Raw genomic sequence first — 24455 nt, 5'->3', positions numbered from 1 at the left:
TATAGTTGTGAGTTGAAATTGTTCATCTTAAATTGTTTGCCCCTGTCATCAGAAAGTTTTTGTTCAGTAATAAACCTGAAATTTTCAATTCCGATTTTTTTTCCTCTCTCTTTAAACTGTTTGTTCACAATTTTTAATAGACAGAACTGTTAAGTATAAAATACTGAAAGCTGAGGATGTTCTGGAAAAAAGAGCAAAAATTCAGACTCATTGCACATTTTTTGAGAATTTTACAGCCATAAAATTAAAAAGAATACCAGGCGGCCCAGTTACAATTATGGTCTTAAGAGGGTTCATTTAGATTTTATTATTTAGCGCACTGTGTTCCAGCCAGGACATTATTTGCGTTGCGCGGAGCTCTGACTTCCGCCTCTGAGTTGTTGACGAAAGCTAAGTGTTAGCAGCATAGCGTCTAATTTTCAAGTTCGGCCCATGGGGATTTTATTGATTGATGATAATGCCCGACTTTTTATCGTTTTTGGGGAACCAATAAGCATCCTTAAAATGACTGGTGCGATGCCTGGAGTACTGCGGCCTTCCTCTTCCGGGAGCTGCTGCTTCAGAGTGACCGGCGGGAAGAGCGCTGAGGAGTATTTATACAGGTGAGCCGGGACCACATATATAAACTTTACAGCGTAGACAGAGCCACACGCTGGCCAGCGCATTGAGATGTAAATGCCACACATAATTGCTCATTCACAAAGAAATCATTCTCACCACTCCCTCAACGCGCACCTCTGAATTCGCAACTACAAGTTATTCCTGTGGTTCACATTGAGCTGCGCAACCAGAGCTAACGCGGTGGTTAGCTCTGGTTGCATTGTCACTCTCAGGAATAACAATGCTGTTAAATTTGATTTAATGGTTTCAGCATAGATAAGAGATTTTAAATTGTTCAACATTTAACTTAAGAGTTTAAGGAGCTGGCTTGTGGCTTGGACCACAGCTACAATGTGATGCTATGAGTTTAATCTTTTGAGATGCATTTGTTCACAAATATATTTGGGAATGTATATTATTTCAGCAATTTACAATTTTCAGTGATTCCTCTTAAGGAATCCGTGGTAATTGATCATCACTGACTTCAATTCCCAGATTCCTTTAAATCTACGTTGAAATGGTGTTAGTGGTGCTGATGTTCTTAAGAGGAACAGGGGGCTCTCAATTAAAATTCTGCTCGAGGCCTCATACCACATTGGACTGGCCCTGCATGATGAACTGAATCAGGTGCCACTGCGCATCTCTCTGCTGGATGCAGTGGGACAAGGAAATAGATTTAACTCATGAGGCGCCGATAGAGACCAAGGTTTTCCGTTTTCCAACTGTTGAGTTTTTAATAAGCTAATTTGACCGACGGAAAAAAAATTTCAAAAATTGACAAAATTAAGTATTATGTGACCACTCCCCAAACTTGTATTTTTCATCAGATTTCAATAAAACTTCTCTACTGCAGATAAATTAGGCCAGTGTTTTTCAACCTTTTTTGAGCCAAGGTAATTGTTTTAATTGAAAAAATCAGAGGCACACCACCAACCAACAATGTAAACAAAGATACTCTGTAGCTGCTTATATTACATAGATAGTCATTCTTATCAAAGTGTCTTGAATAGGAATCAAATAAACACAAAAATTTATTTTTGATCATATTTTACATTTCTTATTTCAAATTGCACTTAACATGTCCACTTCAAAAATACACCTGAACACCTGAACAGGGCCACAACACTGTTGTGTGTGATGATTAATTTTCTTGTTTTAATGTAAAATGCTCTGTACCTGCTGCCATCTAGTGATACTAAAATTACATGATTATGCCGCTAGTCACTACTACAGCAAAGACACTCAAAGATGGCGTTACTTGCAGATAATTAATTTGTTTTCAAAAAATCTTTTAAGACCAATTACCGTATTTTCCAGACTATGAGCGCACCATGCTATAAACAGTACCTTCAAATTTTTTGAACCCGCCTCCCCCTTCCCGGAAACTTACATATATCAGCCGCACCGGGCTACAGGCCGCTGGTATCTCTGCCGCTCGGTTTCCCTCCAGCAGAGGGCTGCCCTGTGCTGGAGGGCAGACCAGATTTGGTCTCCGTCTCCAAATCTGGTTTTGTTCACGCCGAGTTTACGTGCAGCGGCTTCGTTTCCCTCCTGTACTGCCAGATCGATACTCCTCAACTTAAAAGCTGCATCATATGAGTTTGAAAACATTTCTCCGTCGTGCCTGCTGCTAGCATGTGCTTGTTCTAAATTAAAATTAGCGCGTTCTTCTTTGATTTACAATTTTGACTTCCAATGATTCACTTCCTGCTAAAGAGCCCTCTGGTGGTTGAAGAAAAATCCACAGGAAAGCCACACGGTCAAAGTGTAGGAAAAAAGTAGCAGCTTATAGTCCGGAAACTACGGTAGGTGAAATTGGATAATTTCCACGGCACGCCCGACGATCACTCACGGTACACTAGTGTGCCGCGGCACAGTGGTTGAAAAACACTGAATTAGGCTGCTGAATAACATAAAGGCATCCATTTTGGCCATCTTTAATAGTTTCCTTGATATTGCTGATAGGAAATAGGGATTTTTTGTTTGTTTTTTAAATAATCTAATTTTAGAGAATTTTTGGCTTGCACCAAAATGTTTATTTTTTATGCATTTCATTGAAACTTCCTTCCTAGATGTCAATTAGGCTGCAGCATCATATAAAAACATTTATTTATGACTATCTTTAGTAGTTTTTTTTCTATATTGTTGGCAGAAAATGGAGATTTTTTTTTAGATTTCTTTTTTATGGAAAATTCCCTACTATTGACCATCTGAAAAAGTGCCAAAGAACGTACAGTTTTTCATAAAAAGTGTCTAGAATTTATTTTAGTATAGATACAGTCACTTCATCATGCCGCCGCCCACATAATGATGCCCTAGGCCAGGGGTCCCCTAACTACGGCCCGCGGGCCGGATCCGGCCCGCCTCCTCATTTGGTCCGGCCCCCTGAACAATACCAGACAGCATTCAGTGTTTTTTTTTCATATATGTGGATTTTTCTTCAACCACCAGGGGGGCTCTTGAGCAGATATGAAACTTAGTTTCCCTCAATGGAATATATACTAGTCAGTACCAGTCACCGTTTCGCTCACGGTTTTTTTCCATTTGCTTTCTGGGTAAAAATCTATCTACAAACGCGAATATGTCGTCGGCAGTAATCCAGCCGCCCCCCCGGTCCACAGTTTCACACTGTGAAACAGCCCCCGACCAGAAAAGGCAACAGTTATGTGGCCCTCGCAGGAAAAAGTTTGGGGACCCCTGCCCTAGGCGGATGCCCATACCTCCCATATCAAAAGCCGTCTGCTAACGCTTCATGTCCTTGTTGCACAAATCGCACAAAATCAGCACAAACCTAACCACACAAATACAGATCATCATGCATAATTCCTGTGGCCCATAAAAACATTTATTATTAAATAATAAGGACAGGAAAGCAAAGCATTCCTGTGGAAGAAGGAGGAGGATGAATAACCCCACGTTCAGGTGAGGAGGTGAAGGGACCATATTTGCTTAATTCCTCCTCTAAAAGTTTCGACTAGATTTAACTTTAGATTTAACTCCTCCCGCAGTCTTTGTGCGGGGCTCCGGCAGGTCGCGTTGGAACGCGGTGGAGCTCGGCATAGCGCGGTAGATGTCATGATCAGCCAGTCGGGCGGTCCATCCGCTTTTCAGTTTGCAAAATCACAAAAAAAATGTTAAAACAGGTCCCCGCTAGACCGTGCACACGGTAAAAAGCTCTGGAGGGGTTCACTCGATCCGCTCTTAGAACTACCGGAAACTTAAAACTCTGGTTATTCGTTTTTAGCTAGCTTCACCACGTAGCCACATTTAGCTTACAGAAAGAGCGAAAGCTGGAAGGGGCGCCTCGGGGAGGTCCGTTCGTGTGTTGATATGCGTGGGGCGTCACGCACATTGATTCTGCAAGTGTGGTTCCAGTATTATATTAAAGCTAACAAATTAACCTTTATTTTTATACCCATTTGTCTGGTTTATTTTTTATAATTCGTTCGCTATTTGATGAAGTTTTGATACTTTTATGATTTAAAAAAAAAAAACTAAAAAAATAACCCTCGACAAACCGGGTATGTATAGAAAGCCTATAGTTTAAGGATCAATATGATATCACTGTTGGCTCATTTGGTCATGTGTTTGTGACGCCCGAACCGATTTTCTTGGACAATGTTTCAGCGCCTTTCAGGAGGGGCGTTTGAATTAGCATAAATAATGTGGCTTTTCAAAAAACTTATGAAAATTACTGGGAAATTTAAAGTGTTTTATTTACTTCAACATACATAAAACTGGTATCGTTGGAAAGGAAAATCAATTAACTTTAACACAGCAGTGTTGCTTTTGAAAAAAAAAAATTCTGAAAGGGACTTTTGATGGTGGGAAGTTGGGGCATTTTCTGTGATCAGCATGCGTTCTCTCCCATTCCTGAGTGGAAAGAGTGTCGCTGCCGGTACCTATTCATACACTACCTTAAATGGGTAACGTTGTAATTAATGAATGTGATGGAAATCTGTCTAAATAAAAAAATAATTTGAGAAAAAAAAAAAAAGCAGCAGGCTCACAAAGACACTTCCAAAATAATTTCTGTACTACAGTTTTTAGTTTATGCTCATATTCAATCAATTTAATAGCTGAACTTTCACTTTTCCCAGTTATTTATAGCCTTTGTCTCCATGTGAGCGACAGGATTTGATACCTTTATCACACACAGAAACACATTTATTCAGTTTCAATAAAATGTATTGAAATTTCACAAATTTGCTTATAAATTTATTTAGTTATACAATTTATAAAAACTAAACAGCCTACAGTATTACTGTATTGTTCATGCATCTAAAATAGGATTTCCCCCAGAAAACTTGCTAAGCACGGTGGTCGGGGTGCCCAGGGGTTCTACCAGCGGTCCATGGTGTTTTTGTCTTCAAAGATGTTAAGTTGACAGGAAATGTTAACATATTACTGAGTAATTGTAAGTTATGGGAAGACATCGCCAATGAAATACTATTTAAGACTATAGAGTTTTAAAAACAACCCAAAAAATGCAATTAAAATTAAAGCTGCAAGCAGCATTGGAGGCAATGGCAGGTCGCTGCTCCAGGCTCATGGCTCATGGAGGTCCAGCAACGCTACCCGCTCTCACGCAGTTCCCACACCTGACCACTCGGCGATACACAATGTGTTCAGCAATGCTCCCTGACGATGCACAAAAAAATCTGCTGCAGATCAGTTGATATCTTAAAGCAGGGGTGTCCAAAGTGGGTCTTCGAGGGCCGGCATCCTGCATGTTTTAGTTCTCTCCCTGGTTTAGCACACCTGTATCAAATGATGGCTCGTTAAAAGGCCTAAGAGGAACACTGACATGCTGAAAAGGTTGTTACTACCACCAGGGAGAGAACTGAAATGTGCAGGATGCCGGACCTCGAGGACCGACTTTGGACACCCCTGTCTTAAAGGGATATAGCTGTTAGAATAAAGTAGGAGGCACAGTGGAGTTAATTTACAATTTAATGCTATTGAGCTCTTTAGAGGTTAACAAAGATCAATCATAAGTTTTGTGAAAATCAGATGATGCATTTATGATTTAAAGACAACTGTGTGCAAATGGCAAGAGATTAGAATTCACCATTTAGCCACGACCACATCCTCACACTTTGGGGAAATTTTTCTGCCATAATTCGAGAGCACACATCTTCAGTCTGAAAGCAGAATTTTATGTCTCTTGTTCTCAAAACTTTTAATATTTATGCACCCAGTATGACATTTGCATTCTATTGGCTGAGAGGTTGCCAAGCGATGGTATTTTTTTTCCCAAGCACAAGCAAAAAATGATTGCGCTTGGATTGCGAGCAGAGAAGTTTGCAAGCGGAGATTTGATCCAAGCAGAGACAAGTTTTGAGCGTGAGGAGAAAGGTTTGAAAAAGCACAGATAATATTTGAAACAGAGCAAAAGTTTTGAATGCAAACATTACAGATTTTGAGAAGATGGACTCAAAGCCCTGCTTTCAAACTGAAAATGTATGCTCTCGAATTATGGCAGAAAAAATTGCCTATATCCCGCCACCAGCCAGTGTTGAGGAGGATTTATCATTATGTTGTTGCAGGGCAAAGGTGATGTCACCAGTTGACCATGTGAATGAGAGAAGCCCTGGTCTGTGATATCAAAGAAATTTTAATGCAGCTGGGAGCTTATGTGGAAAGTTATTCCACCTTGATGTTTCATAGAGAATGGCAGATTTGAAGTTTAGCCATGCCCACACACTTTGATGTACGAGAAAGAGTTTGATCATTTTTGACCTTCAATGCCTCAAGACTGTGCTGATTGATTTTGAAGCCTGGATCTCAAAAGCTGTAGGATGCATTTGTTCAGATACAACATGCCTAACAGAGACAAAATGGAGGCTTTGATCCAAAATGGCTGACTTCCTCTTGGGTTTAGACCATGGCTCCCAGAGACTTTCTTTTTTACATCCTGTCAAGATGGACATGTATACCAAATTTCATGATCGTCAGTCAAAGCATAGCTTGGGGCTGTTTTTTTTTTTTTTTTTAAGATTTCTAGGAGGCACTGTGGAGGAATTAGGCCACGCCTACCAAATATTGGACTGCATTCCTCTTGGGGGTTCGACAAGGATTGATCACAGTGAGTTTGGTGCAGCTCGGCTGAAATATGTGGAATTTGTGACCTGTGACTTTGCCACGCTGCCTGTTCCACGCCCTCCACCGAAACCTTTCCGCACTTTAAAGCAAGTGAGACCAACTAGTTTCTGTCTTCTGACACAAGATCATCTTGATTACCTCAAGGGGGTCAGAGCATCCAACCAGGATCACTCATGCCAAGTTTGGTGCCAATTGACCTTTTTATGTGAAAGTTATAGCTTTTCGTTTGTACAGCAAGTTTGCCGGTTGGCCACGCCCTCTAAGAATATATGAATATTCAGTTTTTTGATAACATTAAATCCTCCACACCTTAACTGCATCCTGACCAAAACTGAAGTCACTAGGAGGAGTTTGTTAAAGTTTGAGGTGTGTAAAATTGAAAAATGGACAACATATGACCCAAAATGGCCACCTCCCTGTACATTTTATGGGGTTCCTCCACGAGACGTTTTCTCTTGATTTGGGGGTCATCTACAAAATTTCAGATCTGACTCATCTACAGATTGTCTAAACTCATGCTAGAGCAGGGGTGTCCAAAGTGGGTCCTCGAGGGCCGGCATCCTGCCTGTTTTAGTTCTCTCCCTGGTGGTGGTGGTAACAACCTCCTCAGCAAGTCAATGTTATCCTTAGGCCTTCTGATGAGCCATCATTTGATGCAGGTGCGTTAAACCAGGGAGAGAACTAAAACATGCANCAAGACAAACGAATCCCTTTTGTTCATTGATAGCTTTTGTCAGGAGCTATCAATGAGTTCATTGCAGCAAATCAAACCTGAGCGACAAGAAATAAAAATGCTAAATTCCGTTTTTGATCAAATCTAATACAAAAAATAAAATCAATGCTTCAGCAATAAAGTCAGATTACTACAATAATAATTAATCATTATAGTTTAACTAAACTTACAGTTGATCATTTCTCCCACAACCCATAAATACCATGAATGGCTAATTTCTTTAACACTGTTGATCGTTTATTATCCTCCTAATAAACCTTGATTTAAAAGTTGTCTTTGATTTCTGTTTTCCAGCTGATGGATAACAGTTAAAGTCTGATGACATCATACAGAGTCAGTTTGTTTTTTCATATAGTTGCTTTATTTTTATTCAGTGAAAAGTTTGCTAAAAGACTGTTCTGAACTTTGTATTGCAGACCAGCATTTTGCTGTGTTAGTCCTATTTTCTGTCTTTAGTCTTTTATAATTGTCAGGGTGTCTTTCTAATCACTTAATGGGCCGGTCTGTAGGCCTGACCCCAGTATGAGATTAAGTTGACAGCTTGCAGTCTCTCTAATGCCGTCAGCTCACATTAAAGTTATGACACCACATAGTCTTACAAAAACTACACATGAAGATAAACTAAATGAACAATTAGACAAATATTTGTATTCACCTTTTTGTCACGAACTCTATGTGCCATATTTAAAAATATGTATAGAAGCTACCTTACCTTGTTACAGTGACGGCCAATACCCATGAGAAAGTTGTCTGGTTTGATGTCTCTATGGATGAAGTTCTTTGTGTGTACATACTCAATTCTGCTGATCATCTGGGAGAAAAGAAACATCAAGAAAGGGGGAAAACATGAGTTGCTTATCGTTCTGTTAAATCAGAACTACTTAGAGAAATTGTTAGGAAACTACTGGCTCAGAACTTGTCTGATTTATTAAGGAGCTTCTTCACTGGCAAGTCTCAATGTAACCAGTTAATGTGCAGTTCGGTGCAGTGATGAGTTTTTCCTCACTACTGTGGGGGAGTGGGTTTTGACCCAAATATGATGGAAAAAAATTCAGATCAGATTTTATTTTTTATTTTTTTGCTATGCATATTCTGGCATACAAGATTTTTTAATGTGAAACATTTTAGATTTAGGTAACGCTGTTAACCACTCCTGAAATTTTATTTTTTTCAAAATCCAACAAATAATAAAATGCCCATCACAACAAAAAAATATTAAATATTTTCCTTTGAGCGTCAGGCGTGTCCGCTTTAGCAAACATGATTCAGAAAGGAAGGTGGAAAAATTATTTTCTACAAAATGGTACGCAGCTCACTTCACTGAACTTAATTGGTGGAGATCAATGTCAGGAAAAATTTTCATATTCATGCATCCCTAACAATTACTTTTCTGTAGTATACAAAATTAATTATAATTATAATAATCCTTAAAATGACTGGTGCGATGCCTGGAGTACTGCGGCCTTCCTCTTCCGGGAGCTGCTGCTTCAGAGCGAACAGCGGGAAGAGCGCTGAGGAGTATTTATACAGGTGAGCCGGGACCACATATATAAACTTTACAGCGTAGACAGACAGAGCCACACGCTGGGCAGCGTATTGAGATGTAAACGCCACACATAATTGCTCATTCACAAAGAAATCATTCTCACCACTCCCTCAACGCACACCTCTGAATTCGTATTCGTACCGTATTTTCCGGACTATGAGCGCACCATGCTATAAACGGTACCTTCAAATTTTGAAGGTACCGTTGAAGTTGAAGTTGAAGTTGCTGCCCTCTGCTGGAGGGCAGCAACTGCTGGATATATTAAGGACGCAGGTCTCCGTCTCTAAATCTGGTTTTGTTCACGCCGAGTTTACGTGCAGCGGCTTTGTTTCCCTCCTGTAGTGCCAGATCGATACTCCTCAACTTAGAAGCTGCATCATATGAGTTTGAAAACATTTCTCCGTCGTGCTTGCTGCTAGCATGTGCTTGTTCTAAATTAAAATTAGCACGTTCTTCTTTGATTTCCAATTTTGACTTCCAATGATTCACTTCCTGCTAAAGAGCCCCCTGGTGGTTGAAGAAAAATCCACAGAAAAGCTGCATGGTCAAAGTGTAGGAAAAAAGTAGCAGCTTATTGTCCAGAAACTACGGTAGGTGAAATTGGATAATTTCCACAGCACACCCGACGATCACTCACGGTACACTAGTGTGCCGCGGCACAGTGGTTGAAAAACACTGAATTAGGCTGGTGAATAACATAAAGGCATCCATTTTTGGCCATCTTTAATAGTTTCTTTGATATTGCTGGTAGGAAATAGGGATTTTTTGTTTGTTTTTTTAAATAATCTAATTTTAGAGAATTTTTGACTTGCACCAAAATGTTTATTTTTTATGCATTTCATTGAAACTTCCTTCCTAGATGTCAATTAGGCTGCAGCATCATATAAAAACTTTTATTTCTGACCATCTTTAGTAGTTTTTTTCTATATTGTTGGCAGTAAATAGAGATTGTTTTTTTAGATTTCTTTTTTATGGAAAATTCCCTACTATCGACCATCTGAAAAAGTGCCAAAGAAAGTAGTTTTTCATAAAAAGTGTCTAGAATTTATTTTAGTATAGATACAGTCACTTCATCATGCCGCTGCCCACATAATGATGCCCTGGGCGGTTGCCCATGCCTCCCATATCAGAAGCCGTCTGCTAACGCGCTTCATGTCCTTGTTGCACAAATTGCACAAAATCAGCACAAACCTAACCACACAAATACAGATCATCATGCATAATTCCTGTGGCCCATAAAAACATGTATTATTAAATAATAAGGACAGGGAAGCAAAGCATTCCTGTGGAAGAGGAGGAGGAGGATGAATAACCCCACGTTCAGGTGAGGAGGTGAAGGGACCATATTTGCTTAATTTCTCCTCAAAGTTTCAACTAGATTTAACTTTAGATTTAACTTCTCCCGCAGCCTTTGTGCGGGGCTCCGGCAGGTCGCGTTAGAACGCGGTGGAGCTCGGCATAGTGCGGTGGATGTCATGATCAGCCAGTCGGGCGGTCCGTCCGCTTTTCAGTTTGCAAAATCAAAAAAAGAAATTGTTAAAACAACGTCCCCGCTAGAACCATGCACACGGTAAAAAGCTCAGGAGGGGTTCACTCGATCCGCTCTTAGAACTACCGGAAACTTAAAACTCCAGTTATTAGTTTTTAGCTAGCTTCACCACGTAGCCACATTTAGCTTACAGAAAGAGCGAAAGCTGGAAGGGGCGCCTCGCGGGAGGTCCGTTCGTGTGTTGATATGCGTGGGGTGTCACGCACATTGATTCCAGTATTATATTAAAGCCAACAAATTGATCTTTAATTTGATACCCATTTTGTCGGGTTTATTTTTTATAATTCGTTCGCTATTTGACGAAGTTTTGATACTTTTATGATTTAAAAAAAAACACTAAAAAAATAACCCTTGACAAACCGGGTATGTATAGAAAGTTTAAGGATTAATATGATATCACTGTTGGCTCATTTGGTCATGTGTTCGTGACGCCCGATCCGATTTTCTTGGACAATGTTTCAGCGCCTTTCCGGAGGGGCGTTCGAATTAGCATAAATAATGTGGCTTTTCAAAAAACTTATGAAAATTACTGTGAAATTTAAAGTGTTTTATTTGCTTCAACATACATAAAACTGGTATCATTGGAAAGGAAAATCAATTAACTTTAACACAGCAGTGTTGCTTTTGGAAAAAAAATATTCTGAAAAGGACTTTTGATGGTGGGAAGTTAGGGCATTTTCTGTGATCAGCACGCATTCTCTCCCATTCCTGAGTGGAAAGAGCATCGCTGCCGGTACCTATTCATATACTACCTTAAATGGGTAAAGTTGTAATTAATGAATGTGATGGAAATCCGTCTAAATAAAAAAATTATTTGAGAAAAAAAAAAAAGCAGCAGGCTCACAAAGACACTTCCAAAATAATTTCTGTACTACAGTTTTTAGTTTATGTTCATATTCAATCAATTTAATAGCTGAACTTTCACTTTTCCCAGTTATTTATAGCCTTTGTCTCCATGTGAGCGACAGGATTTGATACCTTTATCACACACAGAAACACATTTATTCAGTTTCAATAAAATGTATTGAAATTTCACAAATTTGCTTATAAATTTATTTAGTTATACAATTTATAAAAACTAAACAGCCTACAGTATTACTGTATTGTTCATGCATCTAAAATAGGATTTCCCCCAGAAAACTTGCTAAGCACGGTGGTCGGGGTGCCCAGGGGTTCTACCAGCGGTCCATGGTGTTTTTGTCTTCAAAGATGTTAAGTTGACAGGAAATGTTAACATATTACTGAGTAATTGTAAGTTATGGGAAGACATCGCCAGTGAAATACTATTTAAGACTATAGAGTTTTAAAAACAACCCAAAAAATGCAATTAAAATTAAAGCTGCAAGCAGCATTGGAGGCAATGGCAGGTCGCTGCTCCAGGCTCATGGCTCATGGAGGTCCAGCAACGCTACCCGCTCTCACGCAGTTCCCACACCTGACCACTCGGCGATGCACAATGTGTTCAGCAATGCTCCCTGACGATGCACAAAAAAATCTGCTGCAGATCAGTTGATATCTTAAAGCAGGGGTGTCCAAAGTGGGTCTTCGAGGGCCGGCATCCTGCATGTTTTAGTTCTCTCCCTGGTTTAGCACACCTGTATCAAATGATGGCTCGTTAAAAGGCCTAAGAGGAACACTGACATGCTGAAAAGGTTGTTACTACCACCAGGGAGAGAACTGAAATGTGCAGGATGCCGGACCTCGAGGACCGACTTTGGACACCCCTGTCTTAAAGGGATATAGCTGTTAGAATAAAGTAGGAGGCACAGTGGAGTTAATTTACAATTTAATGCTATTGAGCTCTTTAGAGGTTAACAAAGATCAATCATAAGTTTTGTGAAAATCAGATGATGCATTTATGATTTAAAGACAACTGTGTGCAAATGGCAAGAGATTAGAATTCACCATTTAGCCACGACCACATCCTCACATTTTGGGGGAATTTTTCTGCCATAATTCGAGAGCACACATCTTCAGTCTGAAAGCAGAATTTTATGTCTCTTGTTCTCAAAACTTTTAATATTTATGCACTCAGTATGACATTTGCATTCTATTGGCTGAGAGGTTGCCAAGCGATGGTATTTTTTTCCCAAGCACAAGCAAAAAATGATTGCGCTTGTATTGCGAGCAGAGAAGTTTGCAAGCGGAGATTTGATCCAAGCAGAGACAAGTTTTGAGTGTGAGGAGAAAGGTTTGAAAAAGCACAGATAATATTTGAAACAGAGCAAAAGTTTTGAATGCAAACATTACAGATTTTGAGAAGATGGACTCAAAGCCCTGCTTTCAAACTGAAAATGTATGCTCTCGAATTATGGCAGAAAAAATTGCCTATATCCCGCCACCAGCCAGTGTTGAGGAGGATTTATCATTATGTTGTTGCAGGGCAAAGGTGATGTCACCAGTTGACCATGTGAATGAGAGGAGCCCTGGTCTGTGATATCAAAGAAATTTTAATGCAGCTGGGAGCTTATGTGGAAAGTTATTCCACCTTGATGTTTCATAGAGAATGGCAGATTTGAAGTTTAGCCATGCCCACACACTTTGATGTACGAGAAAGAGTTTGATCATTTTTGACCTTCAATACCTCAAGACTGTGCTGATTGATTTTGAAGCCTGGATCTCAAAAGCTGTAGGATGCATTTGTTCAGATACAACATGCCTAACAGAGACAAAATGGAGGCTTTGATCCAAAATGGCTGACTTCCTCTTGGGTTTAGACCATGGCTCCCAGAGACTTTCTTTTTTACATCCTGTCAAGATGGACATGTATACCAAATTTCATGATTGTCAGTCAAAGCATAGCTTGGGGCTGTTTTTTTTTTTTTTTTTAAGATTTCTAGGAGGCACTGTGGAGGAATTAGGCCACGCCTACCAAATATTGGACTGCATTCCTCTTGGGGGTTCGACAAGGATTGATCACAGTGAGTTTGGTGCAGCTCGGCTGAAATATGTGGAATTTGTGACCTGTGACTTTGCCACGCTGCCTGTTCCACGCCCTCCACCGAAACCTTTCCGCACTTTAAAGCAAGTGAGACCAACTAGTTTCTGTCTTCTGACACAAGATCATCTTGATTACCTCAAGGGGGTCAGAGCATCCAACCAGGATCACTCATGCCAAGTTTGGTGCCAATTGACCTTTTTATGTGAAAGTTATAGCTTTTCGTTTGTACAGCAAGTTTGCCGGTTGGCCACGCCCTCTAAGAATATATGAATATTCAGTTTTTTGATAACATTAAATCCTCCACACCTTAACTGCATCCTGACCAAAAATGAAGTTGATAGCTCGAAATCACTAGGAGGAGTTTGTTAAAGTTTGAGGTGTGTAAAATTGAAAAATGGACAACATATGACCCAAAATGGCCACCTCCCTGTACATTTTATGGGGTTCCTCCACGAGACGTTTTCTCTTGATTTGGGGGTCATCTACAAAATTTCAGATCTGACTCATCTACAGATTGTCTAAACTCATGCTAGAGCAGGGGTGTCCAAAGTGGGTCCTCGAGGGCCGGCATCCTGCCTGTTTTAGTTCTCTCCCTGGTGGTGGTGGTAACAACCTCCTCAGCAAGTCAATGTTATCCTTAGGCCTTCTGATGAGCCATCATTTGATGCAGGTGCGTTAAACCAGGGAGAGAACTAAAACATGCAGGATGCCGGCCCTCCAGGACCCACTTTGGACACCCCTGTGCTATAGGGGGCTGTAGAGCAGTTTGGAAACACCCACTTGTGATTCCACTAGAATCCAAAAAGTTTAGTTTGGGGACAATTTTGGGTGAAATTCACTGCTTGGGCCTAATAAATATCAATTATTTGCACTTCTGTTTAATCCAAATTAAATCAGCAGCTGCAGAAGTCCCCCAAGGACTACAAGGCTCCCACATAAATGCTAATATATAAATGTAACATTTGTTTATTGAGAAGATCAATTATACTAAGTTTGATTTAATGGTTTCAGCATACATAAATTAAAATATTTTAAATTGTTTAACATTTAAATTTAAGATTTTAAGGAGCTGACAAGTTGACTATGTAAAAGTTCAAAGAACAATCTAGATAGTTAGATTGTTTAGTAACCACAGTGACAATCTGATGCTGTGAGTTTAATTTTTGAGTTTGAGCTCTGTTTGTTCCCAAATATATCTCAGTAAATTACAATTATCACCGATTGCTTTTTTAGGTTGGCCAATTAATTTACCCTCCTCTCAGAACTGACTAAAATTATGTTGAAATGTTGTTAGCAGTGCCTCTATTGGAGGGGCTCCCAAGTCAAATTCTGCTCAATGACTCAAACAATCTTGGACCTGCCCTGCATGATGAGTTAAATACCCTAAACTGCACCTCTCTGCTGGATATAGAGGGACAAACAGGAGACTTAATTTGTGTGGCTTTAGTCGCGCTTCCATTTTGTGTCTGTTGAGTTTTTAATAAGTTAATAAGTTTTTAATAAGGGCTACAGAGAGTGTTTTGGATACCCAAAACAAGCTTTATGCGTTAGGGTTAATTAGTGCAATTTTACTTACTTGGTCTGCCAGCATGAGGACAGTTTTCATGGTAAATCGTCGAGAGCAGAAGTTAAAAAGGTCCTCCAAACTGGGTCCAAGCAAGTCCATGACTAGGACGTTGTAGTCCTTCTCCTGGCCATACCACCTGATGACATTAAAAATATATATATATATATATTTTCCAATGTGCATGTGACAGTTAATTGAGTTCATGCTGTTTTTGATCTGAAAAATCTTACTTGTAGCTGCATAATGACTTAAGCACATGACCACCACATTAACTTCCAACAAGTTTAATGTGACATTAAACTGACAACAGCACTGATCTCTCACTCTCATGTAAACGCACACACATACAAACACATCTATACACAGCCCTGGAAACATTTAAGAGACCACTGAACATCACTGAAAACCTCAAGGTTATTCAATCTAATATTGATTTCTGAACTCTTCCTGAGTTAAAACATTAGTGTTGTTTCTAAATGGATATGAACTTGTTTTCTCTGCATTATTTGGGGTCTGAAAGCACTGCATCTTTTTCGTTATTTTGACCAGTTCTCATTTTCTGTAATTAAATACTAAATTTTTGCTTGGAATTTTGGAGACATGATGTCAGTAGTACATAGAAGAAAAGAGAAATATTCATTTTACCCAAACATATACCTACAAAAAGTAAAAACAGACAAATTGATTATTTTAAGTGGTCTCTTAATTTTTTCCTGAGCTGTATAAACACATACATATCAGAGGTGTTCCAATAGATCGGCCATTGATCATAATCTGCCGATTTCCGTGAATATGTGTATGATCGGTGATCACCGATCACCAAAACCATCATCTGTTTCTCACTTAGAAGCCTGAGTGAGCAGCTTATCTCCTCTTTCCTTCACACTACAAAGCACGCAGCAACAAATCCTAAGTGATGTGGTGAGGAACTTCAACGCTCAGAGTGAATGGGGAAGTTTGCGTGTTGCAACGCAGAAATACCTCGGGGGTGAAGGACGTCAAAATGCATCAACACAACAAATCTAATATGACATTTAAAAAACAACACCTGACGAAGTTTGGCTAAATCGACGTTCACTGCAGGAAAAAAAAAAAAGACATACGGAGCGGCCAGGCAGCAGGTGAAGCAGCGCACACCTTCCAACACTCACCCGGAAGAGCATGATGGTCAGAAAACAAATAACCTGAAAAATAACTCAAGTCTTCGGGCTAGTGGTGTAAGACTCTGGCTCTGCTTTTGCTGCTAGATCGCCACTATGTGCTACTGGCAGCAATATTTCATAGACGTAGCACCGTTTCTGCTCCACCCGGCAATGAACTCTACCACCGAGCATCCCCAACATATATATATATATATATATATATATATATATATATATATATATATATATATACATACACACACACAGTGCGCCTGTGTGTCAGCAAAATTTAGTTCAAAATATACGGAGTAGAGATGACGTGCGTGTCGCTCTGAAGACACAATTTTAACGATCCTGCAAAAAATAAAAATCTGGTTCGACTAGCTTCTCTGAGGAACTCTGTGTCTTCAGAAAGCTCCGCCGCCATTTTCTAACAGACATGTTGGGAAGTAACACAACAAAAGAGGAGCGGCCATTTCCAACCACATAGCTTTTCCCTGCCTTGGATCCAAATGCGGCCTAAAGAGGCTTCACAGTGAAATAAGGTTGTTTGGTTGAAAATATATCTTCACAAGAATTGATTCATAATTAGCGAGCCCTATCTCAACTAGACCTTCGCTAAATCACTGATTGTTCTCTGTGTCTTGGATGGCAAAGCAAACGGAACCGCATAAATACGATGACACCAACTAGACTAAGAGGGGAGAAAAGATTTTCTTACCTGATGTGTGGAATCCCGACTCCACCTTGAAGGATCTTGTACAGCTTGCTTTCGTATAGGAGCTGTGGATGTCTGGCTTTTTGGGATTCTAGTTTTACAGCTACCTCCTACAAATCACACACAACATAGTAGCTGTTACCGCTGCAGTTCAAGAATTGAGATGACAAACACTTCCGATATACCAATAGGCTAACATGAAATCTTCTTAGTTCTCCGGCAAACAGGCAGGGCAGTGTTGCGATCTGCCTGTCATAGTAAGAATCTAAAATGAACCATCCCATTCCCAAACAAAAACCCAGAAACAGACTGATTCACCAAGTTACCTCTCCATTTGTGATGTTGATTGCCAAATAAATGTCGCCGAAAGATCCCGATCCAATTTTTCTGACGAGCTTGTACTTTCCACCGACTATGAACTCGGCTTTGGAACCACTGCTGCTGGCCATAATATCAACCGAAGAACAATTACCAACAGAAAAGCTTTAAGATCTTTGCGTTTGTTGGTCAACCTTGGTTATCGGTAGAACATAAAGTTGCGTTATTAGTAAAACCACCGCACAACCTCTCACAAACAATTTCCCCCCCCCCAAATACGAAAACGATTATTTTCAGTGGATCTCGACCAGCGATATTGGTTTTGTCATAAGCTAGAACCTATAATTTCTCTAGAAAAATGTCGTGCCAAACAGAAGGAGTAAATCCAAAACTAAATCCCAACAAGCTGAAGGCCTTTAACAAGAAGCTAACGTCAGCACAGCAAAGTTTAGCATAAGGCTAACGTTGTAGCGAGCAGCAACACTGAAAAGTGTCCCAAGTTTCTGTCACAAGGAGCTGAAAGCAACGCTCCCGATGATGGTAATGGTAGTTCTACAGTCTCTTAACTGCTTTTCCGGCTAACTTTAAGAACCGCAACCGTCTATACAAAGCGCAACCCACTCACTCCGCCATCTTGTCTTCTCTACCCTTCCTCAACTGGTTTCAGTTGAAGGCGATTAGCTATGCTGTCTCATGGCCCCTTCAAGTGCTGTTGGGAATTTCACAGCTATCAGGAGCAAAACACGATTTCTAAAGCATAAATTAGCTACCTTATTTTTATTATGTAAAATTATACATCATATTTATTTTTATTGCCTTTCTTGGTTCATTTAAGTTGGTAAATTATGTGATTTAGCCTCCTGTGTTGTACAACTAATTTTTACGTGACTAGCGAATAAGTAAAATAAAAACAATAGAAAAGAATAGCGGGGCAATATCTTTATTGCACATGTGTCAAACTCAAGGCCTATGGGCCAAATCCGGCCCGCCATAGCTGTTTATGTGGCCCTATACATTCTAGAATAAACATTAAATGTGCTTAAATATTAAGCTATCAGTCAAATCAATGCAGTTTTTATCTGTTTACTGCCAAATTATATCAATCAGTCCCTCTAGTTTCTTGAGAGTTATTGTGGAAATTCATGCAAAATCAGTAAAATCCCTGCACTTTTTTGCATTAATACATAATTGGGAGTTTATTGCAGATTTTTCTCAAAGATTTCTAGAAACTTTCTTACTTGTACTAAACAGCTAACTCAGCCTTAATTGAGTTTAGATTATAGTCCATGATCTATACAGTGAGTAATAAAAAGTTGTATTTACCATCATAAATAAGCTCAAATATCGCAAATATTTCCAAATTAGTACCACAAACACTTTGAGTTTTATTGCAAAAAATCACAAAAAGAATCACAAAATCCTGAAGGGACTGAAAAGATGTTCAATAATAAACATCTTCCCAGAATGTTTTATCAAAACAACCTAAAAAAAAAGGCTAAACAACCTGATAAAGATGTTCTGGGGACAACTGTGGAACCTCTGGTGATGACTGCACAAAGAAGGATTTTGCATAAAATCAAGTGAATTATGGAAACCCTGAGAATCCTCTTCATGAGACTGTCACAGAAAGATAGTTTACTCCGTCAGAGGCTTCTTCAAATTTGTTGTAATACACACNCAAACGGAACCGCATAAATACGATGACACCAACTAGACTAAGAGGGGAGAAAAGATTTTCTTACCTGATGTGTGGAATCCCGACTCCACCTTGAAGGATCTTGTACAGCTTGCTTTCGTATAGGAGCTGTGGATGTCTGGCTTTTTGGGATTCTAGTTTTACAGCTACCTCCTACAAATCACACACAACATAGTAGCTGTTACCGCTGCAGTTCAAGAATTGAGATGACAAACACTTCCGATATACCAATAGGCTAACATGAAATCTTCTTAGTTCTCCGGCAAACAGGCAGGGCAGTGTTGCGATCTGCCTGTCATAGTAAGAATCTAAAATGAACCATCCCATTCCCAAACAAAAACCCAGAAACAGACTGATTCACCAAGTTACCTCTCCATTTGTGATGTTGATTGCCAAATAAATGTCGCCGAAAGATCCCGATCCAATTTTTCTGACGAGCTTGTACTTTCCACCGACTATGAACTCGGCTTTGGAACCACTGCTGCTGGCCATAATATCAACCGAAGAACAATTACCAACAGAAAAGCTTTAAGATCTTTGCGTTTGTTGGTCAACCTTGGTTATCGGTAGAACATAAAGTTGCGTTATTAGTAAAACCACCGCACAACCTCTCACAAACAATTTCCCCCCCCCCAAATACGAAAACGATTATTTTCAGTGGATCTCGACCAGCGATATTGGTTTTGTCATAAGCTAGAACCTATAATTTCTCTAGAAAAATGTCGTGCCAAACAGAAGGAGTAAATCCAAAACTAAATCCCAACAAGCTGAAGGCCTTTAACAAGAAGCTAACGTCAGCACAGCAAAGTTTAGCATCAGGCTAACGTTGTAGCGAGCAGCAACACTGAAAAGTGTCCCAAGTTTCTGTCACAAGGAGCTGAAAGCAACGCTCCCGATGATGGTAATGGTAGTTCTACAGTCTCTTAACTGCTTTTCCGGCTAACTTTAAGAACCGCAACCGTCTATACAAAGCGCAACCCACTCACTCCGCCATCTTGTCTTCTCTACCCTTCCTCAACTGGTTTCAGTTGAAGGCGATTAGCTATGCTGTCTCATGGCCCCTTCAAGTGCTGTTGGGAATTTCACAGCTATCAGGAACAAAACACGATTTCTAAAGCATAAATTAGCTACCTTATTTTTATTATGTAAAATTATACATCATATTTATTTTTATTGCCTTTCTTGGTTCATTTAAGTTGGTAAATTATGTGATGTAGCTTCCTGTGTTGTACAACTAATTTTTACGTGAATAAGTAAAATAAAAACAATAGAAAAGAATAGCGGGGCAATATCTTTATTGCACATGTGTCAAACTCAAGGCCTGTGGGCCAAATCCGGCCCGCCATAGCTGTTTATGTGGCCCTATACATTCTAGAATAAACATTAAATGTGCTTAAATATTAAGCTATCAGTCAAATCAATGCAGTTTTTATCTCTTTACTGCCAAATTATATCAATCAGTCCCTCTAGTTTCTTGAGAGTTATTGTGGAAATTCATGCAAAATCAATAAAATCCCTGCACTTTTTTGCATTAATACATAATTGGGAGTTTATTGCAGATTTTTCTCAAAAATTTCTAGAAACTTTCTTACTTGTACTAAACAGCTAACTCAGCCTTAATTGAGTTTAGATTATAGTCCATGATCTATACAGTGAGTAATAAAAAGTTGTATTTACCATCATAAATAAGCTCAAATATCACAAATATTTCCAAATTAGTACCACAAACACTTTGAGTTTTATTGCAAAAAATCACAAAAAGAATCACAAAATCCTGAAGGGACTGAAAAGATGTTCAATAATAAACATCTTCCCAGAATGTTTTATCAAAACAACCTAAAAAAAAAGGCTAAACAACCTGATAAAGATGTTCTGGGGACAACTGTGGAACCTCTGGTGATGACTGCACAAAGAAGGATTTTGCATAAAATCAAGTGAATTATGGAAACCCTGAGAATCCTCTTCATGAGACTGTCACAGAAAGATAGTTTACTCCGTCAGAGGCTTCTTCAAATTTGTTGTAATACACACTACTGCAGGAGGGCCTGCCTGTCCGCAGCCATCGTATGGAGGTATTTTTGATGCAAAACTATTTGTGCCTTGCTACTGTAAAGTTAAAGTCGGACAGAAAAATCCTATAGTTATTGTGGATCTTTCCCAGTCTATCACAAATACACCTCTTTGAGCACAAATACACAAACTGTTTTCTTTGAGTTGCACTTTAAAAAAGTTTACATATTCAGTTTTGCTCCAAATGATCCAAAGCAAATGATGCAAAACAAATTATCATACCCGTATCTCATAAAATAACCTGCAAATATTTCTTGATCATTCACAGGCACAAAACTACTGCTACACGTTCACAGATTCTTCATTAAGGGTGCACAAATTCCACTCTACAAGTCACAAAATATAAAATTTATGCTCTAATACTTTTGCTCCACTCAGTCCAGTACATTTGGAGCAAAATTAATTCAAACACCTGTATTAACATCTTCATACAGACAAATTCTTTTAAATAATATTTTTTCCTTAACACAGATGGGTCAGTGAATGCAACTACAGAAAACTGATGATAAAGTTACAAATCCTGCTCTACAAGTCGCACTGTCTTTTTTAGCACTTTAGTTTTGAACCATTTCCCAGCCAGTATACCTAGGTGGGCCCCATATGGGATAAATGAGGGCAACAGTTTAGGTCCTACAAGGTTTTGACCCTGGCTTCCATGGTGGCCCTATGGGAAAACATGCTTGTGTTATTGAGGAGGTCTTGAAAGCATTTTGCCAACCGACCCATAATACCTAGAGTTGAGGTCAGTAGCACACCACCCCAACTACACACAGTTTTGGTGGTGAACTACTGCCTCATCCACTGACCCCACTGATGTTGTACGGTGGAAAAGAGTCGCCTCAAAGCCACATGAAAGTTGTTCCTCCATGGCTTCTCAGAACTCCTCTCACACCTAGGTTTTTGTCCCAGCAACCACCCGAACTGCATGCCACTTGGACTGTACCCATCAGCTATTTCCAGGGTTCCACAGGCCAAAAAGACCCAACAGGACTCTTTCTTCAGCCTGACAGTGACCGGTGTCCTCAAGAGGGTTCGAAGGTTGCCACTGTAACAAGCACTGATAAGCTTGCAATAACAGCTCCATTAAGACAACGGAGGCACAGAACATGGCCCACTTCAACTCAATGACTGTCTTCAGGAATTCACCATCCGAAAGACCGACCTATAGATCCTCTTTGTTGTGGGTAGGGTCTTTGTGGCTCCCTCCAAGGTTGCAAGGTTCCTGCTCTGCCAGTGCTGGCTATCAGAATTTTGGCTCCTTCATCATTGGTCACCAGACTCTTGGCGCCTTTTGTTGGTTTTATGAAGGTTCATGCTCCTTCATAAAACACAGAGTACAGAGAGCTGGTCCACCAGCTCTCTGTACTCTGGTGGACCAGCTCCAGAGTACAGAGCTGGTCCACCAGACCAGCTCTGTACTCTGTGCTGAGTACTCTCTGTACTCAGAGAGTACAGAGAGACCAGCTCTCTGTACTCAGCCTCTTGTCCATCTGTGATATACCTGACAACTGCAGATTAATCTGAGTATATCTGGAGATGACAGGAGTCAGGATTTGTCCTGGAAGTCTTAAGTGTACAGAGTAAAAAAGGAATGCTTAGATGTACATTCCCCTGTGGTGCGCCTGCGTTGCTGACCACAGGGTTTGTGAGACAGTCTCACAAACCATGGTCTATAAGTGAGCTAGATCCAGGTTATTGTTGAGGCCTCCACCTGTGTCTTCTGAAGCTTCTGACAAAGCAAATCAGACCGTACTGTGTTAAGTGCACTGGAGAAATCAAAAAACACAATCCTCACAGAGCTGCCTGCTTTGTCCAGATGATAGTAGGATTGTTAAAGCAGTTGTAAGATGGAGTCGTCAGCTCCAACTCCACGGCGATAAGCAAACTGCAGAGGATCCTGATATGTGCTTGTCTGCTTACTCAGATGGGCCTAAGCAGATATCCCAATTGTTTCTGTGTTTCTACTATATTTCTTAATATTTATTGAAATATACTTAATTTATTATTATTTATTTGTTTGCACTGCCTTCGAGAGTTGCTACTTTTAAAATTTCATTGTGCTTTCTTGCACAATGAATGCTCACTAAATTTGATAAATAAAAACAAAGTAAGACAGAACAGGGAAAACTTGAACCAGAACACATGCAATACATACCAATGTCACACTTACCTGTAGTTAATATTTTGTAATACTGCACATATCACTCAGAAGCATTTGGGACCTGTAACACACAAGACAATTTAAACATGAACAAAACTGCAAATCATTAAAATTGAAACAAGAGAACATCATATAATATAATTAGTTTTATGAGCTTTTCTTGACACTATCCTGGGGCAGTTTTACAAGAAGTGGTACTGCCATTCTTAACGTCCACTCTGATCACCACCAAACACACAACCCTATGTATACACAATCATGTCAGTATACTGTACATGGTACATACCATATGACTCCTGTATAAAATTTATACAGTGTCATACATACCATTTAGAAGCATCTGGGATCTGAAAAACACCGAATAGAAGACAATTCTGACAAAAAAAGAAGTTGTGAAAAGGGAATTTTTGTTGGTTATGACAAAAATAGTCTTGCTTGTCTTTTATCCAGACACAGGAAGAGTGCTTAAGAACAGGCTGATAAAGTTTACCACAAAAAGTACTAATGAACGTGACACTCAGACTGATGAAGATATGAATGAGAACATTTCATTCAAGAAGAGAGTTAAAAGTGAACAACCAAAACCAGATTTGACAACAATTATTTCAGAGGGGATTAAAACTGAGACTTCTAACACTGATGGCAACTTAGGTCAAAGTTAAGGTAACCTTGGTGCACTTTATGTTATGATGTGGTGTGGTGGTGGACCCAAACGAAGCAGGCAGTAGCCGTAGAAATAAGTGGATGTTTAATGAAGAAAATCAACCAACAAAAAAATGTAAAATCTAGAGGTACAAGAAAATCCAAAAACAAAGCAAACTGGAAACACAAGGGAACAACAGGTAATCCAGGAAGGGAAACATGGGTAGTAACAATCAGGGTGACAAGACAGAGTAGCGAGTTGTGACTCGGATAAAGGAGCTTAAATACTGGGAGGTAGTAAATGGAACAATGGACCTAACGAGATGACATAACTGGTTGGAGGTGTGAGTAGTTGGCACAGGAGCTAGCTGAGGGGCGGGGAAAAGATGGCACAGGGAAGCTAAGGATATATACTGAGGAGAGACAGGGAGGAAACACCAGGAAGCTGAAAATACTTCTAAAAGGAAAGAAACACTAATACCAAAGAAAACCTGATGAACTAAAAGACATAAAGACATGAGGGAAAAACATAAACTTAAACAGAAAGAAGGCTGATCTATCAATAATAAGAACTAGGGGACATAGAACTAGAGAAACTAGAAGATCTGAACCTAAAGGGACCAAATAAGAACTAGAAACACTACAGAACTAGAAGGATTTAATAACT

The 24455-nt window shown here is 39.6% G+C and overlaps 1 protein-coding gene across 3 annotated transcripts in view; it reads right to left on the bottom strand.

Annotated features, from left to right (window-relative positions):
* Window positions 1–19895, bottom strand: part of LOC103132016 (casein kinase 1, alpha 1) — a 49028-nt gene extending 29133 nt beyond the window's left edge. For 2 of the 3 annotated variants that reach the window (XM_007543769.2, XM_007543771.2), the window contains exons 1-4: window positions 17228–17838; window positions 16905–17011; window positions 15051–15177; window positions 8151–8249 (exon numbers count right to left, since the gene is read on the bottom strand). In XM_007543769.2, coding sequence (XP_007543831.1) covers window positions 8151–8249; window positions 15051–15177; window positions 16905–17011; window positions 17228–17350 — 456 coding nt within the window. In that variant the 5' untranslated portion in view covers window positions 17351–17838. Of the gene's footprint in view, window positions 1–8150; window positions 8250–15050; window positions 15178–16904; window positions 17012–17227; window positions 17839–18961; window positions 19069–19284 lie in introns of those variants that run through there. The other variant, XM_007543770.2, reaches the window with a different exon arrangement.
* Window positions 19896–24455: the final 4560 nt, after the last annotated feature.

Source organism: Poecilia formosa, unplaced genomic scaffold, assembly GCF_000485575.1.
Source record: "Poecilia formosa unplaced genomic scaffold, Poecilia_formosa-5.1.2 Scaffold902, whole genome shotgun sequence".
In the NCBI taxonomy this organism is placed as follows: Eukaryota; Metazoa; Chordata; class Actinopteri; order Cyprinodontiformes; family Poeciliidae; genus Poecilia; species Poecilia formosa.
Note: the sequence above shows the minus strand (reverse complement) of the source record. Positions and strands in the feature narration are given on the sequence as shown.